This window comes from Antedon bifida, chromosome 5 (assembly GCF_963402885.1).
Source record: "Antedon bifida chromosome 5, ecAntBifi1.1, whole genome shotgun sequence".
NCBI classification, from domain to species: Eukaryota; Metazoa; Echinodermata; class Crinoidea; order Comatulida; family Antedonidae; genus Antedon; species Antedon bifida.
This window is the reverse complement of record NC_136230.1, coordinates 25349929-25362874: the sequence shown is the minus strand read 5'-3', so window position 1 is coordinate 25362874 and position 12946 is coordinate 25349929. Positions and strand designations below refer to the sequence as shown.

Sequence of the window (12946 nt, the reverse complement as noted above, 5' to 3'; positions counted from 1 at the left end):
TACCACGCTTCGATCATTAGTCATCTTGGAAGAATAGCTCTTTCGTCATCCGATCATTATCGGATCTAATCAGATGTGCAGCATAATTTCGTTTCTGGGTTTGGATGAATGTAGATAAATCACATGTCTTACATATATTGTGAATGTAGATGTTGGTGTAATACAGTTCATAAAATTCATGCAAATAAATATATAATTTTTAAATTAAAAACTTCTTTTAATTAATATTATTCTACTACACAATAATAATAGGCAATAATGGCCCACTAAAATGATTTAGAATTATTGTGTATTAGTTTTAGAAGGGATTGAAATCAAACAGGATCAATTCTATAGCCATGGTTTTAAATCAATAGGCCCGTTCCTGCTTAGTTTATTTACCCGCTAAGTTGGTTTCATGTGATCAATTATCGGATAGGTAAATAAACCTGAGCACGACCAATATCATTTCACTTACCAACATATACGACTTTTGAAGACTTTGAGCCGCAGTCCTTCCGACCCCAATGAGTATACACAACATTGGAACTTGCCAAACTGATGCCTGATGAAAATTCTGTACAAAAAAAACACGTATACTATTATTTACCGAAATAAATTTGAGTAATCCCACTCGATGAGGACCTACGCGAAACTCAAGTAAATTATTCAATCACAATCGACAGATTATACCAACTATCGTTTGTGGTTGGTCAATTTGTGCTGTGCTTACGCGTTTCGTCCTTTTTATTCGAATCCCCTTCTTCATGATTTTGGCATTCCGCTGCAGGACATATCTCTCTTACAAAGCTCTCCATCTTCTTCTCTCTTTTTCAACCAGTTGTATTGAGGTTTGCCTCTTTTCTTTTCCCTATCAATGGTTGCCAAATCGTAATCCTGCTTGTCCATCTATTTTCCTGGATTCTTGCAACGTGGCCTGTCAATCACCACTTATTTGTATCAATTGCTTGAAGCAGGTCTCTCGTTTTTTATCTTTCTTTTATTTCTTTGCATGGTATCTTGTACATTATTGTTATGCCAAGCATTCTCCATTCCGTAGCATACTGAGTTAACTAATCCTTGTTTTTTTTCTCGGTTAGTCTCCACGTTGCTGTCATTTTCCGTGCGAGAATAATGCATGGCCGGTCGAACATTTTCTTTCTGAGGCACATTATTATATATTATAACCTAGTATTTGAATAGTTGCAAGGATGTCTTTGAATCGGCCAAACGCTCGTCATCCTGTTATAATTCTGTCTGCAATGTCTTTGGATTTCATTGATAGGCTGATTGTTTTGCTATAAGTTGTTAACTTGATAAATTTCTGGTTATCAATCAAAATGTTTGGGTTTGTGTCAGAGTTGGTCATAGATTTGGTTTTCCATTATAATTGTAAACTCAATTTCTTGCCTTATTCATTTATCTTTTTTAATTGATCCTTGTCCCATGCTTGAAAGAGTATGAACCTAATTTCATTAGACTATAATTTTGAAGATAGTGAAACTTAACCAAACTATTATTGTAGACTATTAAGATATCTCAAATACAAGAAATAGTATTGCTCTTACTAAATTAATCATCAGAAGATTAGGTTAAGCCTACCTTTGCCGCCGAAAAAGAAATTCCAGATTGCTCCACTCTTGTTCTCATTGGCCTTTATAATAATTAATATAAAATATATAATAATTAGTTTAGGCTGATGTTGACATATTAATTAAAGTGTTAAATGAAAGAAAAACTTTTAACACATACAATTTATTTATTGCGGTATATATATATATCTATAATAAATAAATACAATAAAAAATAAACAATAAATTACAAAGCAATAGCTACGAGCTAAGCATGTAAGTTGTAGTGTATGAAGTAGCAAATCATGATGCGTACAGTTCAACAATGCAAAAATTCAAATGCACAAAAATGTGGCTTATATTTATTATAATGAACTATTTAATGTTGTATTAAATTTGTTATTGTATTCGTCCAAAAAAAAACAGCAATGAACATCGCCACAGGTTGGAAATACAACAAAACAAGGCGATATACATGGCTGCAGTCGCGTGCTCAAGTTAGTGAGCTACCGGTAACTTAAAAATAAGTTAAAACAGTCACATCTGTCACAAAGTCTATATAAATCAGCATGTCATTTGTCGTCGAAGTTTAAGTGGTAGCAGCAATACATTTTGAATCTGATATTCAAAATTAAGTACACTATATAAATGTATTGAATAATTTAGGAAAAGATGCTTGCTACTATAAACTATGCTTCATAATAACATCAGGTATTGTCAATTCGAATTGAAGTTAATTCAAGTTTACCCTCACAGTAGTAAACCTCGGGAATTGGCAAACTTAGAGTTTGCGAAAGTTTCCGAACTAAAGTTTGCTAGTGTAGATAAGTTTACACTCACAGTAGTAAACCTCGGGAATTGGCAAACTTAGAGTTTGCTAGAGTTTCCGAACTAAAGTTTGCTAGTGCAGACAAGTTTACACTCACAGTAGTAAACCTCGGGAATTGGCAAACTTAGAGTTTGCGAAAGTTTCCGAACTAAAGTTTGCTAGTGTAGATAAGTTTACACTCACAGTAGTAAACCTCGGGAATTGGCAAACTTAGAGTTTGCTAGAGTTTCCGAACTAAAGTTTGCTAGTGCAGACAAGTTTACACTCACAGTAGTAAACCTCGGGAATTGGCAAACTTAGAGTTTGCGAAAGTTTCCGAACTAAAGTTTGCTAGTGTAGATAAGTTTACACTCACAGTAGTAAACCTCGGGAATTGGCAAACTTAGAGTTTGCTAGAGTTTCCGAACTAAAGTTTGCTAGTGCAGACAAGTTTACACTCACAGTAGTAAACCTCGGGAATTGGCAAACTTAGAGTTTGCGAAAGTTTCCGAACTAAAGTTTGCTAGTGTAGACAAGTTTACACTCACAGTAGTAAACCTCGGGAATTGGCAAACTTAGAGTTTGCTAGAGTTTCCGAACTAAAGTTTGCTAGTGCAGACAAGTTTACACTCACAGTAGTAAACCTCGGGAATTGGCAAACTTAGAGTTTGCGAAAGTTTCCGAACTAAAGTTTGCTAGTGTAGACAAGTTTACACTCACAGTAGTAAACCTCGGGAATTGGCAAACTTAGAGTTTGCGAAAGTTTCCGAACTAAAGTTTGCTAGTGTAGACAAGTTTACACTCACAGTAGTAAACCTCGGGAATTGGCAAACTTAGAGTTTGCTAGAGTTTCCGAACTAAAGTTTGCTAGTGCAGACAAGTTTACACTCACAGTAGTAAACCTCGGGAATTGGCAAACTTAGAGTTTGCGAAAGTTTCCGAACTAAAGTTTGCTAGTGTAGACAAGTTTACCCTCACAGTAGTAAACCTCGGGAATTGGCAAACTTAGAGTTTGCGAAAGTTTCCGAACTAAAGTTTGCTAGTGTAGACAAGTTTACCCTCACAGTAGTAAACCTCGGGAATTGGCAAACTTAGAGTTTGCTAAAGTTTCCGAACTAAAGTTTGCTAGTGCAGACAAGTTTACACTCACGGTAGTAAACCTCGGGAATTGGCAAACTTAGAGTTGAGATTCCAAACTAAAGTTTGCTAGTGCAGACAAGTTTACACTCACAGTAGTAAACTCGGGAATTGGCAAACTTAAAGTTTTTCTAGAGATTCCGAACTAAAGTTTGCTAGTGTAGACAAGTTTACACTCACAGTACGGTAGTAAACCTCGGAATTTGGCAAACTTACAGTTTGCTAAAGTTTCCGAACTAAAGTTTGCTAGTGTAGACAAGTTTACACTTATTAAACCTCGGGAATTGGCAAACTTAAAGTTTTTCTAGAGATTCCGAACTAAAGTTTGCTAGTGTAGACAAGTTTACACTCACAGTACGGTAGTAAACCTCGGAATTTGGCAAACTTACAGTTTGCTAAAGTTTCCGAACTAAAGTTTGCTAGTGCAGACAAGTTTACACTCACAGTAGTAAACCTCGGGAATTGGCAAACTTAGAGTTTGCGAAAGTTTCCGAACTAAAGTTTGCTAGTGTAGATAAGTTTACACTCACAGTAGTAAACCTCGGGAATTGGCAAACTTAGAGTTTGCTAGAGTTTCCGAACTAAAGTTTGCTAGTGCAGACAAGTTTACACTCACAGTAGTAAACCTCGGGAATTGGCAAACTTAGAGTTTGCGAAAGTTTCCGAACTAAAGTTTGCTAGTGTAGATAAGTTTACACTCACAGTAGTAAACCTCGGGAATTGGCAAACTTAGAGTTTGCTAGAGTTTCCGAACTAAAGTTTGCTAGTGCAGACAAGTTTACACTCACAGTAGTAAACCTCGGGAATTGGCAAACTTAGAGTTTGCGAAAGTTTCCGAACTAAAGTTTGCTAGTGTAGACAAGTTTACACTCACAGTAGTAAACCTCGGGAATTGGCAAACTTAGAGTTTGCTAGAGTTTCCGAACTAAAGTTTGCTAGTGCAGACAAGTTTACACTCACAGTAGTAAACCTCGGGAATTGGCAAACTTAGAGTTTGCGAAAGTTTCCGAACTAAAGTTTGCTAGTGTAGACAAGTTTACACTCACAGTAGTAAACCTCGGGAATTGGCAAACTTAGAGTTTGCGAAAGTTTCCGAACTAAAGTTTGCTAGTGTAGACAAGTTTACACTCACAGTAGTAAACCTCGGGAATTGGCAAACTTAGAGTTTGCTAGAGTTTCCGAACTAAAGTTTGCTAGTGCAGACAAGTTTACACTCACAGTAGTAAACCTCGGGAATTGGCAAACTTAGAGTTTGCGAAAGTTTCCGAACTAAAGTTTGCTAGTGTAGACAAGTTTACCCTCACAGTAGTAAACCTCGGGAATTGGCAAACTTAGAGTTTGCGAAAGTTTCCGAACTAAAGTTTGCTAGTGTAGACAAGTTTACCCTCACAGTAGTAAACCTCGGGAATTGGCAAACTTAGAGTTTGCTAAAGTTTCCGAACTAAAGTTTGCTAGTGCAGACAAGTTTACACTCACGGTAGTAAACCTCGGGAATTGGCAAACTTAGAGTTGAGATTCCAAACTAAAGTTTGCTAGTGCAGACAAGTTTACACTCACAGTAGTAAACCTCGGGAATTGGCAAACTTAAAGTTTTTCTAGAGATTCCGAACTAAAGTTTGCTAGTGTAGACAAGTTTACACTCACAGTACGGTAGTAAACCTCGGAATTTGGCAAACTTACAGTTTGCTAAAGTTTCCGAACTAAAGTTTGCTAGTGTAGACAAGTTTACACTTATTAAACCTCGGGAATTGGCAAACTTAGCGTTTGCTAGAGATTCCGAACTAAAGTTTGCTAGTGTAGACAAGTTTACACTTAATATTAAACCTCGGGAATTGGCAAACAAACAAACAAAATGCTGCATTATTCTTACCGGTACCTTTGCTTCCGTTCGCAAAATCAGACAACAGACACAAATGACGAAACAATTAAAGATCTACATTTTTCTTATAGTTATGCGTAACCGACCTTTGCTTCGGAACACTTTACGTCCGTGTGTCCCAGAGAGGTGTGAAAATTCAACGCAACTCAAATCGTCGTAACGTTACGTCGACAGAAAAACATGCTTTAGGCTATATGGTTTATCGCAAATAGCTTGATTTTTTTTTTAATAGGGGGTTTTGGAGTTTCTCTGATGCATGTACAATTTTGATATGACTCTAAAATACATTTTGTGATTATATAGCCATTAGTATAAACCAGACTACATAAAATATAACAATATAATATAATAAATCCAAAGGCAAATTACTGAAAATAATGACAATGCTGTGGGTATCAGTGGCTGGATCTCAATGGAGATACAAAATAAAATAAGCGAAAAGCTAAATCAAAACGATAAAATAAAACAGCCAGACAATTTAGCAGTTTTCGGGCTGGGGCAACACTATTATCATGAGTGAAAGTTAGAGTACTTGGACAAAGTAGATAGTATAAACAGACAAGCGCTGTCTGAGTGGACTATAATAATTTTAATAAAAAAGAGTTAATAAAAAGTCATAATCTTGATTAAGGTTCTTACCTTGGCTTCAGTTAGCAAAATCAGGCAATACCCAAAAATGACGGTACCTTTGAAGATCTTCATTTTCTTGTTAGTTGTTGGTTTGTATACCTTTAAAGCTGATGTAATGAAAATGTAAAACTGATTATAGGCCTACTAACAACAGGTGCGCGGTCAGTAATTGGTGCTAGGTGTTGCAAAATAAATAAAATCATATTTCTAATAATATTGAAAATTAGTGTTCAAATAATAATATTTCTAATTAAAAACTTATCTGATTTAGTTATTGAATACAAATATGTGTACTGTTCCAGTTACATAATATAGTGTGTGTTTTGAAAGGTGGCCAAATTTCGTTTACTATTCAAAATAACAAATCTAAAAATGTCACTTTAATTGGTTGAGTATTAATTTCCCGGAATTACTAGGGTCTAGGTTCTTGCAAAGCTTGGCCCAACAATACCATCACCATTATATTCGAAAACCACAACGTGTTACTCGTAGTTCTTCTTCTGTTGGTACTCTTTTTGATATTCGTCGCTGCAGAACAGAATCTTCTTTTCAATCATATATATCCCACTTGTTACCAGAATCTGGAATAACTTACTCGGTGTGAAATTCGCAACTTAGATATTTCTGTTAGTTACTTCTTTTAAAACTAAATTATTAAACCATCTCAGTACTTATTTTTTAAATAGTTTTGATGTTGAAAACGTGTGTCGCCTTTTGAAGATGCTTTAATTGTAAAATGTAATTTTTTGTGCTCTTTTCTGGGTTGACCAACTAGCATAGGTGTTTAGTATCTGTTTGTTCTTTCCTTGCCGTTTATATTTTGTTTGTTTTTTTCTATGTTATGGCAGAAATTGAATAAAATAAAAAAATAAAATATTTGGGAACATCACTATCATATTTGGGTACATCACACTTTTTTGTCAAACTAGTTTTGATAGTGTAGACGGAGCTTTATATAAGCTTAGAATTGTTTTCTTCATAGTGATACCGAGTTTTTTCTAAACGTACGGTACATATTGTAATACATAGATAATAGATATCTATAGTTGATTTTATTAATTTATATTTTATTAATTTCGGCAATTAAAATTACAAACAAACACGGATAACAACAAATGGCTTGATTGCGCCAAGAAATGCCAAAAGAGGCCAACAGCTTCTTTCGCAAAAAAAAAATCTAGAAACTGTAAAAAAGTTTTGTTAACGAAAGAGCGACACGAAGCATTGTTCTACATAATTTAATTATATAAGTTATGCAGAATTGTTCATGTTTACGTTAATATAATTGTAAATACAAAATAATTTAAATAATAAACAACAAACAGCAAACAGAAACAGATAAATATTGAAAAAGCAATCGTTAGGTATGTTGATATAAAGTTTGCGGTACACAATGTATATTTAGTTGGACGTTATGATCAGTATACTTCGATTAATTCTTTAGTTGTATTGTCTAGAAACATCTGTGTTGAAACTTTGTATATTAACTTTAATATTAGTATAGTTTACATATAACACGAACAACAGGAGACTTGTCCATGTTTACGTTAATATAATTGTATTGTAAATGCAAAATAATTTAAATAATAAACAACAAACAGAAACAGATAAATATTTAAAAAGCAATCGTTAGGTATGTTGATATAAAGTTTGCGGTACACAATGTATATTTAGTTGGACGTTATGATCAATATACTTCGATTAATATTTATTAGTTGTATTGTCTAGAAACATCTGTGTTGAAACTTTGTATATTAACTTTAATATTAGTATAGTTTACATATAACACGAACAACAGGAAGTGATATTAATTAACAATATTATTTGTTCATGATATTATTTATATTATGAGTGTACACTGGCAAACATATCAAAAAACCATGTAAAAACATCTTTGAAATGGCAGTTTCTATATAATTAATTGATTGATATTATTTATTTTGTCAAGATCACCAATAATGTAAAATCAGATTATTAATAACAATGTGAAAACAATATAAGAACGACACATCTGTTATTTTTATCTAAATAGTTCTATTCATCATTATAATACTAGATTTACATCTGACTTCCAATCTTCCAAGAAAGAAACCACAAAAGCACAACAATCGATCTCTCACAGAGGACCAACAACATGCAATAGTCTCCAAAAACACCTAAAGATTCAAAATATTCATAATAAACACTAAACTGCAAACGATCTAAATCTTCAACCCACTAACATACCTTCAAATTATAATTCATCTGTTTTTTCAAAAAAATGAACAGATTTTCAGGAGAAAGTTTTCCTGGAGCCACTAGTGCTTGTCAGGTTAAATATTGAAAAAGCAATCACTATTACAGATAAGTAATACCAGAGAAGAGTGTGTCTGCATGTAATACCATGTAGACACAAGGTCTAAAGCTCTGTCTACACTACCAATATAGTTTTTACAGAAAAATGTGATGTGCCCAGTTATGGTAGTGATATGCTTAAACACAATATGGTAGTGATATAACATCATCATGTCCATTTATGGGCACATCACATTTTTTTGTCACATAAAGTTTGATAGTGTAGACAGAGCTTTAATTTAATACTTATCGATGACACTGAAATAGTCACGGAAGCAAAACGCGCAGATTGGTGCTGCTTCATAGCCCTTGGTACCCACATCATTATTATGAGGGCTTTTGTGTAGGCCTATCTTTGTTCCATCGATACCTCTTTTAAAAAGATCATGTGCGGGCAAAAATGTATATTGATCATACATTCTAATAATTATCGATCTATATTTTCCCATATCTGTTATAATTGTTGAGATTTTTATTTTTCTATATGATTTTGTTGAAAATAAGCGTTTTCTTATCAGTGGGAGATCTAGTTCAAATTACACAGAAAATCCCTATTCTTTTGTACACAAACGTTGTAAGTAGAGAGACAATTAGAAAAAATAAACGGTGTGATAAAATATATTTATGAGACTATGAGATAATATAACTTGAATTTTACGTTTCTGGTGTTTTTATTTAACTTCAGACGTTTACTTTCGTGCTATAGCAAAAAGTATCCACTGCATACCCACCACCTTTTTTCAAATTTGTTTTTACTTTCTAGGGAGTCACCAGATATGGTATTACATTGGTTAAACTACCTAACTACTGAAAAAAGAAAGTCTGGCTTTCTTAGCAGACTTTTGCCAAATTGTGTTTTTGGCCATTTTAATGACAATTCATGTTTTTTCGTTGTGATGTCTGTAATACATATTATATTTAAAATTCATGCCTGTACCCAAGCTTTGATTATTGGTTTCCACTTGAGACGCAACACAGGGACGTAGGCTTACGTAAGCGTGACGTAAGTGATTTGACCAATCACAAACGATGGATTATTCGAACTGTCTTGTCATTGGTAAATTTGTTTTGAATTCGTCTACGCCTTTTCGTTTCGTCTCTCTAATGGAAACCAAGCTTAAAATCGAAGAATGTAAAAGCAAATTATTTAGCAGGGCTTTGTTTAAGCATGGAGGAAGTATGGATGATGTAAATATGTCCCCCAAAAACACAATAGGGTTGGTGAAATCTGTCCACAATAGGTTACTTTTCTGTCCATAATAGGTTACTTTTTACTGTAAAATCCCAAAAAGAAGCCTATTTCAAAACAGCAGGTCACTGGCGGACTAAGTGACTAGGCCTAGTCACTATTTAATACGGTCTTTTACTACTGCCACCGCTACTATACTTTGAAGACCGAAATCTTCAAATCACAAACATCTAGATTGCTAGATTGAACTATTAAAATTTTTGTTTTTTTTTATTATTTTGTGAATGAACGAGTCTTATCCAGACAGTTCGGACAGTTAATAGGTTGGCAGTATAGTAGAACCAGAGCTAGTGTTACTGTGTTATTAATTATGTCATCTATTTAAATCTCACAATTGTTTTCCCATATTTTTTGCGTGTATTACAGATTGTGTACAGTGTATCTTCTGATCAATGTTATAGTACAGTAGCATGGAAATGTCTATTAACTAGGGTAAGTAACAGATAGGCCCAACCTACAATTGAAGAAAAATACTTTACCCACTACATCTTTTAGGAGATTTTTCAATATGATCAAGATACTGTAAAATCCCAAAAAGAAGCCTATTTCAAAACAGTATTTGTTTGCAAAAGTAATCTCGAAAAGGAGGATACAAATGAGACAAACTGAATATTATCAGTACCGTAGTAGAAAAACTTACTGACAATACATTTGAAATGTTCTATTCATTTGCTTTGCTAGGAAAATAAAAGTAGATATTTCTTTGTTTATTTCCATTCATTATAAACATTACAATCACCATACAAAGAATAGATAAATCCACTAACAAATTCATGCAGAAAATATTTCAAAATTTAATTAAATGTTATATTATTAAAGCATTCATTCAATAAAGCCTTTATCTTTAAACATTTAATATAAATTTTTATATAGTGAGTATGGTAATAATTGACTCTGACAACTGGCATAAACATAAATTTAGTAAAACAATCCTACATATCTTTTTTTAAAATGCAATAAAATATTTAAACATAACTGTGTCCCACCATACAACATGACAATTTGACTCAGCATTACTAAGATTGAAGTTACTTGCATTATACAATACCTAAACATTATTATAGTGTTTAACTATTTCCTTTTTTTATTATAGGCATACAGATGTTTGATATTCTGCCCATATATCCTGCTGAAATGAAAAGGTACATCATTTCAACATAATATCTTTGATCATATCATCATCGGTCAATACTTATAGTAATAAACATAATAATTATTGTGTATTTTATTTATCTTTGCTAATTTTTAAATTGTAGTTTAACCGTATTTTTGAATGTGATTTAGATTATGAATAAATTTAGAATACAGAACAAAATTGTTGATTGTACACTGCGTGTATGTAAACTGGATTTATTGTCGTATTTCTAATTATTAAAGATGTATTGTCCCTCAAAAACATGAAAAATTAATTCAATCAGACTTAGAATATGTTATTTTGTAGTTTTAATAAAGTTTCGAAAAAAAAAATAATGTTTTCACTTGTAAAATGACAAAATAAATGGTTAAATTCAACCAAAAATCCATTGGCTAGCAGCCAATTTGACCATTTTTTGCTTTAAATTACATTTTTTCAGGTAATACATTTTTTTTCAATCTAATTTTTGGTCAATGTGGATAACTATTATGTTACAATAAAATGAAATGGAAAATTTTTTTTTAAGAATTATTTTTTCAGGGGGACAATACATCTTTAAACATTAAAATTGATTCATTTAATTAAACAACAATATAATAAATGGATGAGAACTGCTGCTGTTGATTGACTACTGACTGGGATGATTTGTCATGGATTTTGAAACAAGGGACGACCTAAAATGACGAAATGAAGTGCTGACCTCTGATGTCTTTTGCAATATTAAATTGATAAAGTTGATTTTTATTATTACTGTTAACAAAACAAAAAAAACAAAAAATTAACGGTAAAGAGAAAACATTATCATATATCTATATAACCTATGTGGACTATCATCAGGAATTAAAGGTATAAAAACGTATTTTACTAAAACAATAGGAAGATTCAAATGTTGTAAGCCTACATATTTACAAAAGGAATGGAAAACCCAAAGATGAAATGAAAAGCTGTTGTCAAGCGTCTTTAACTCCTATAATTTGTAAGATTGTTGAGAAATTGCTTTGATGTATGAATAGTATAATAATATACTAATTACATTTTTTCAGTTTGGAATTAAACAAATGTATAATATTGAACTTTTACTTTCTACGGTTTTCATTCATGGGCACAGTTAAAGGCTGTAAACATTTTAATTTTTGTTTTCTTGACTTTTCTTCTGCACTGGACGGTGTCTAATAAAAAGAACTTAATAACTCAGTAGCTGTTGGTGAAAACACCAATGGATTACAGATTTTATTTCAAATAAAGCGCAAGTCAAAGTTGGTGATATTGTAAATAATATTTCTTCTTTTTTAATTTGCTGATGATCACACCACGTCCTATAAAAATAATGATTGTATAATGCTTCAAATAGATTATATTTAATTGCTAAATGAGCAAATGTCAACAATCTTAAAACCTTAAATCCTGTACAATGTGCCATAATATTCTCTCAAACTATTTACATACACACTGTAACTTAGTGAACATTGTCTGATTCTTGCATTATGCATTATATAAAATATGTCTTGGTCAAGTTGAACAAAGCTCTATTACTCCTAGTGGTTAGATTGTAGTGTGGGCACCATTTGAGAAATATTATGTTTAGAGAATAAAAAGTATACAAAGGAAAACAACAAGGAAAGTGATTTTAGACACACTTGGGACATAGGGCCTACCTTATTTTTATAGTTTGAAAGTGCTAGAAATATTACCTATTGGTTGATTGATCACTTTATTTCAGAATAAAAATTTCATACAACAATTAAAAAAAACCGGAAAATCACACTTTAATAGGATTTTTTCTCTCAAAACCTATTTGAAGACTCTATTGAAGACTTGTTTGAATTACATTTAAACTTTTATTAGGATTTAAGGTGTTGAAGGGTTACTATAGTTTTTTTGGTTTTGTTGGAATTCAAAAGGCAATTCATAATTCTTCCCAGAAAGCAAATTATTATTTACGATACAACTTTCCTACTATTAAGTCAGACTTGGAGGCCTAGGATATAGGCCTAGGGCCTAGGCTAGGCCTAGTTTAGTTAGTACTTGGTTGGCCACTATCTAGCCTATACTAGGACCAGGCTACTTAATTACTAGTCTACTATGCTATGGAGTTTCCTACACAAGTTACACATTACAAAAATCACCTATTATGGACAACACAATGGATGGCGCACTACTCCAATAAAATCCCCTATTGTGGACAAAAAGTCACCTATTTTGGACAGCCAATTATGAAAGTCAC

At 32.7% G+C, this 12946-nt stretch overlaps 1 protein-coding gene across 3 annotated transcripts in view; it reads right to left on the bottom strand.

The window, feature by feature from the left end:
- LOC144843649 (short-chain collagen C4-like) overlaps positions 1 to 12946 on the bottom strand; it is a 49421-nt gene that overhangs the window by 18782 nt on the left and 17693 nt on the right. Inside the window, exons 2-4 of one of the 3 annotated variants that reach the window (XM_078700532.1) lie at positions 6014 to 6111; positions 1582 to 1633; positions 458 to 556 (exon numbers count right to left, since the gene is read on the bottom strand). The exons of the other annotated variants lie outside the window; for them this stretch is intronic. Of the exons in view, the coding sequence (XP_078556658.1) occupies positions 458 to 556; positions 1582 to 1633; positions 6014 to 6076 (214 nt within the window). The 5' untranslated portion in view covers positions 6077 to 6111. The remainder of the gene's footprint in view (positions 1 to 457; positions 557 to 1581; positions 1634 to 6013; positions 6112 to 12946) is intronic. 3 annotated transcript variants of the gene reach the window in all.